Source organism: Corylus avellana, chromosome 11 (assembly GCF_965113065.1).
Source record: "Corylus avellana chromosome 11, dhCorAvel1.hap1.2, whole genome shotgun sequence".
NCBI lineage: Eukaryota > Viridiplantae > Streptophyta > Magnoliopsida > Fagales > Betulaceae > Corylus > Corylus avellana.
In genome coordinates this window covers 5846903-5853242 of record NC_142500.1, presented here as the reverse complement: position 1 = coordinate 5853242, position 6340 = coordinate 5846903, and the positions used below count along the sequence as shown (strand labels likewise).

General features: G+C 37.9%; 1 protein-coding gene across 1 annotated transcript; it reads left to right on the top strand.

Moving 5' to 3' along the window:
* The first annotated feature begins 244 nt into the window (after positions 1-244).
* LOC132165653 (uncharacterized) lies at positions 245-2078 on the top strand. Its single transcript, XM_059576302.2, has 2 exons — positions 245-1338; positions 1843-2078. The coding sequence occupies exon 1, from the start codon at positions 316-318 to the stop codon at positions 1330-1332; it is 1017 nt and encodes a 338-aa protein (XP_059432285.2). The 5' UTR covers positions 245-315; the 3' UTR covers positions 1333-1338; positions 1843-2078.
* Positions 2079-6340: the final 4262 nt, after the last annotated feature.

Below are 6340 nucleotides of genomic sequence, written 5' to 3'. Positions count from 1 at the left end.
GTAGCTTCCTCCATTTGAATGGTTACAAAGACAATAGAAATGAACGAAAACAATGATAAATAGCACAAAAACATAAGTCCATATGGATTCATGCGTTTGTATGGTAGTTGCCAACTAGCATAGTTTGGCAGCTGCCTTTTTGAGGCCAAGCTTAGCCCCATGTTCACGTGATCTGCTTCTTCAGCTTCTTGTTTTCTTCTACTCTTCACTATTCCTATTTAACACCCTCTTTCCTGTACAAACAACTTCACAGGCCACTCTGTATTACTTCTCTCTCTCTCTCTCTCTTTGTTCCAAAGGGACTCACCCAAGAAAATGGATTCCTCTAAGATGTATGCTTTTTTCCTCATTTCCATGCTCTTCATCTCCTCAGCCACCCCCATTCTTGGCTGTCCATATTGTGGCAAGCCACCCCCCAAGGGAAATCCCCCAAAAGGCCCCATCACTCCACCCATTGTCAAGCCCCCCATTGTCAAGCCGCCCATTGTCAAGCCCCCCATTGTCAAGCCCCCCATTGTCAAGCCTCCCATTGTCAAGCCCCCCATTGTCAAGCCCCCCATTGTCAAGCCTCCCATTGTCAAGCCCCCCATTGTCAAGCCTCCCATTGTCAAGCCCCCCATTGTCAAGCCCCCAGTCACCCTGCCACCGATGCCCCCAGTCACCCTGCCACCGGTGCCAATCCCTCCAATTAAGCCACCGGTCACCCTGCCACCGGTACCCCCGGTCACCCTGCCACCGGTGCCAATCCCTCCAATTAAGCCACCGGTCACCCTGCCACCAGTGCCCCCAGTCACCCTGCCACCAGTGCCAATCCCTCCAATTAAGCCACCGGTGACTCTCCCTCCCATAGTCAACCCTCCGGGGATCCTCCCTCCCATAGTAGAGCCACCAGTAACTCACCCTCCCATAGAAAACCCTCCGGGGATCCTCCCTCCCATAGTAGAGCCACCAGTGACTCACCCTCCCATAGAAAACCCTCCGGGGATCCTCCCTCCTATAGTAGAGCCACCAGTGACTCACCCTCCCATAGAATACCCACCTGTGACTCTCCCATGCCCCCCGCCGCCGGAGGAGACGTGCCCCATTGACACGTTGAAACTGGGTGCTTGTGTGGATCTTCTTGGTGGGTTGGTGCACATTGGCCTTGGGGATCCGGTGGTCAATGAGTGCTGCCCTGTCTTGCATGGACTTGTTGGGCTGGAAGCCGCGGTTTGCTTGTGCACCACTCTCAAGCTCAAGCTTCTCAACCTCAACATCTTTGTTCCGCTAGCTCTTCAGCTCCTTGTAACTTGTGGAAAAGAACCCCCTCCTGGTTACACCTGCTCTCTCTAGAAATGAGTTAAGTAATTAGTTAAAAAAAGCTTTATTTCTACTTCACTTATATACTAATTTTATTTAGTAGATTTACGTATAACTCACATATAATTAGACGACGTAGCAGTAAAAATTAACCCTTGAATTAAAATTAATTTTTCTTTTTCTTTTTTTTTACCTTTTTTTATCAGTCATAGATACTAATTTTTTATTATTACGGCATTCAATTGTATGGTATTCCTAAGTAGCATTTGAAAATGAAAAGCATATCAGCTTTTGATCAGATCCGTACAGATCACTAACTAGCTAGCTACGTTATATATATATATATATATATATAATTTGAATTTGTAAATATTGAGGTTATACTAGATCTTGTTTAGAATACTAATTAAATTCTTGTACTTTTTTTTCTAAGCAAATTCTTCTACTATTTCTATATATAGAGAGATGGCTTGAATTTATTATTTATTGGAATATATGTCGGGAAATATTGGCTCATCGTATGTCGTGGTGAACTGATTGCAGGTTGTCAGATTGATGATAGCATGGAACGGCGGAATCGACATGAGAGGATGTCGAGCCCCCCCTTCTTTCTTTGTCCAAAAAATCTTATCCTTTTCATGATTGATATTCTGATGTTTGGCATCATTTGTACACCATTTGTTTTTAAATTAAGGGATTGTTGCATGTGTGTTTTGTCTTAAGTAAGCAAGGAAGCTATCAAAGATGCTTTTTGAGTCCAATTTCAGTTCTTTATCGGATTCTCACCTTGTTCCACAATTTCTTGTAGTTGTATTTCTTTTCTTGTTGAGGTACGACAGTTTGTTCACGTGAATGGTTCTTAGAAGATGCTTTGCGGAGTACAATTTCAAATGTCATAAACGGCTTTGGTTTTCTTCGCCGAACACCGAGACCTGATCCAACATTTATAATTATAAGAGTTCTATCCACAAATAAACGAAAAAAAGTAGTGAGCCTTAGGAAACTGAAATTTTCAATTTTAGACCCCAAGTTGTTCTTAATCCAGTTTACTAAATAAAATAATGATGAACAAACTTATCAACTTTAAAGCCAAACAGTACAATAGATATCAATACCAAAATTAAAGCATGCGTAAAAGAAATAAGCACATAGACTTTAGTAACGAAGTTGAAATCTTTTGAAACCCTTCAAAAAGTGTAATCACTCCAGAAGCCAGCCAATTCTAAATGCCTCAACTATAAAAGACTTATGTTAATTATAAATTATTCTATTTAAAATTGCAGTAACTTTTAAGACTCAATCTTGTAATTCCGGTAAATGACGCAGTTTCTTCCCACCATAATTGCTCCAGATACTCTGGCCTTCTTAAAAAAGGAACCTCGTCTGCTTCAAATCATGACTTTGATGGTTGATAACTTTTCTATAGTTTGAATGAAAAGAATTATCAAGAAGAGGACGTATATAGACTGAAAAAAAAAATAATAATAATATTTTTTTTGACATCGTAAACATTGGAATTAAAAAAATTTCGTGAAATAAAAAAGTTGTAAAATTTTGAGATAGTTTTCCAATGTCACCAAGCTCGCCTTCATCTAGTGTCAGAAATAAAATATATGAATGTTTTACTCCGACTAGGCCTATGTTTGATAATGCATAATAGCAACACAAACTTGAATTTCGATGTATTTAATTAACTTTTACACCGACTTAACCCTGACCTAAATTCACCACCAAACATATTTTGACACTAAATGTTTCGGTCACTAAAATCCTAACAGATACCGGCCAGTTTGATAGTTATTGTAAAACGAATGAAATTAATTAAGGCTCTTAAACGAAAAAAACTGAAGCAAGTCTAGTACATTTACTAGTTTATTTGTGGTCCTGTGGAGCTTGAACAAGGGCATCGTCTTTTACATTTAATCTTTTTTTCAGGAGAGATTTTCTGCTCTAAGTGCATGTGCCGCAGGCCCGCATGGTCGCATGGGTAATTTTCTCACTTTAGAACACAATATATATAATTGGAGAGAGAGAGAGAGAGATCCAGTTGTTGTAATTTCCAATGGGCGTTGAGAAATACCATCAGTCTACCACTCAAGTGAGTAATAGAACCTGAGAGAGAGAGAGAGAGAGAGAGAGAGTTCCAATGGGGGTTGAGAAATACCATCATTCTAAAAGTGCTACATTTTACCACTACAGTGAGTAATAGATCCTCAGGGAGAGAGAGAGAGAGAGAGAGAGAGATCTTGAAGCACCCAAATGATGATCCAATGCAATGGAAAGTATTCAAATTCATACTTCATAGGGGTGTCATTGTTTTTTTTAACAAATGTAGCAAACAAGATATCATGACCGGACGATCCTGTGGTAAAGTTTAAGGACAATGAATCTTTTGTCCCATCGAAAAAAAAGCATACCAAGTAGGTTCCAGTTGAAAATGACGAGATATTCTTTATCAACATTTGTCTTAGGATTCTTTAATTACCTCATTTATGTATACTTATAATTATGGGACCTGTCTCAAAATCCTACTGATCGAAGAAGATTTTTCATTGTGGGAGGTAAATGTTCATTATTCAGAACCTTAACTTGTGCCTCACTTTTTCTATTTCTCACCATGAAGAAAAGAAAAAAAAAAGTATGAGGGAGTGAGAAGATAATGAAAGAAAACAAATGCAAGAGAAATGCCCACGACTAGATTTAAAGTAGGGACCACTGTAAGCTATGGCACAAGAATTTCTTGTCTCTTTTCCCATTGAAACATGTGGGTGTCTGTGATGAGGTTCCTGTCGGTTGAAATCACATGAAATTCCTTGGTTTATTTGGTGTCTCTGGGTAAATACAGTAACAGTACTCAAGATTTGAGGCCAAGAGTATCAAAAAAAAAAAAAAATTAATGAGAAAAAAGGTGGGTGGGAGAAATCAAATAGTAATTATTCTACTTAGGCGAGACCATAGTAGCTAGTACTTGTCCACTAGGAGCTGTACAAGCGAGAACTAGACGATACGAACCGCAGATGCTCTCTCAAGTTCGATTGAATCATAGCCTGACTCAGCTCCGTCAAGACATCAATAAGACCCAATACAGTTAATACTAATAGGATTGAAACTCCCCATTTCGAAAGTCAAACTCTCACCCGAGTATATGCCTAACCATTTTGAAAATTTCCTTGAGGTCACTAAACCACCACAACTAATGATAGCTAGGCAGAGCATTTTAATTGATCAACTATGATTTGAGCCTTTTAGTTTTCGATTGTTAAATCATCTATTATTCTAAATATTGAAGTTGTTATAAAGAGTTAAATTTAATCATTTAATTTATATTTTAACACTACTCATCACGGGAGGGTTCAAACACTACAAAATAAAGCTAATTCACATTGTTTCAAAAATGACATGAATAGTGAAAAACAAAATGAAACGATTGATGTTGTTTTGTTCATGTCGTTTGTTGTAGGTCATGTAACATTGGGTTGAGAAAAAAATTTTAAAGTCTCTTTTCTTCTAAACAACAAGAATTTACATCGTTAGTGTAAAAATGACGTAAATTTTGATGTCATTTAAATAAACGACGTAAATCAAAATTAATAATAAAAAAAAAATGGTTGCTGAAATTTTCCCAGCATCTGTCAAGCAAAGCTTGCTCTGTAGAAATAGCCGAAAACGGAGTAATGCAAACAGAATAGAGAAGGAAGAGAGAAGGTTGAACAAGTTGAGAGAGAGAGAGAGAGAGAGAGAGAATGTGTCAGCTTTATTCTCTGTATAATCAACCTTAATGACAATAATGAATGAATACTACTTATATACTCGGCCACATTCATAATAGAAATTGGGAACTAACTAACTTCAACTTTAACTTAAAACAGAATAAACTGAATGAACTGAATTACAACTGAAGAAGTTCAAACTAAATTAGTTAAGTACACGTGTAGCCAACTCTCTAACTGAAAGTCTTCGAGTTGTCTGATACTCCCCCTCAAGATGGATGAGGGTGAATATCTTCAACAGACATCTTGGACAACAAATGAGAGAAATCTTTGAATCCAATTCCTTTTGTAAAAATATTAGCTAACTGAATTTGAGAGGAAACATGTAAAGTTTTGAGAATGCCAAATTGGATTTTCTCCCTAATCAAGTGACAATTAATCTCAATATGCTTAGTTCTTTCATGATAAACTTGATTGGCTAGCTGCAATGTGGAGAGCAGACTTACTATCACAGAATAATAAAGCAGCTTTTGAATGAGGTATATGAAAGTCATGGAGTAGAAAAAATAGCCACATTAGCTCACAAGAAGTAGAAGTCATTGCACGATATTCTGTCTCAACAGAGGACTTTGAAATTGTCTGTTGTTTCTTGGATTTCCAAGAGATTAATGAATCACCAAGGAACACACAAAATCTAGTTATGGATCCTCGAGTATCTATACAGCCTGCCCAATCTGAATCTGAAAAAGCCTCCAAATGAAAATCTGATTTTACAAAAAACAGAAAGCCCTTGAGTAGGAGAATTCTTTATGTATCTCAAAACTCTGGTGGCAGCATCTAAATGAGGTTGTCTTGGTTTGTCTATGATCTGACTTAAGATCTGCACTGATTATGCTATGTCAAGCCGAGTGATTGTGAGGTAGAGGAGTCTGCCAACTAATCTCCTATAACCTATAGAATCTGCAAGAAGAACTCATGCATCCTTGGATAATTTCAAATTCTGCTCCATGGGAAAAGTAACAGGTTTAGAAGCTAAGAGGCTTGAATCTTCAAGAACTTCTAAGGCATATTTTCTTTGACATACAAAAATACCTTCTGTGGATCGAGCAATTTTAAGTCCTAGAAAATATTTCAAAGGTCCTAAGTCTTTCAAACAAAATTTATTATTTAAGAGAGTGATAAACTCATAAACTACCTTTGAGTCATTGCTTGCTATGGCCACATCATCAACATAGACTAGAAGAGCAATGTAAGAGGAGCCTTTGAGCCGTGTAAACAATGAGTAATCAGTCTTAGATTCGATAAAACCAACATCAACTAAGGTGGTAGAA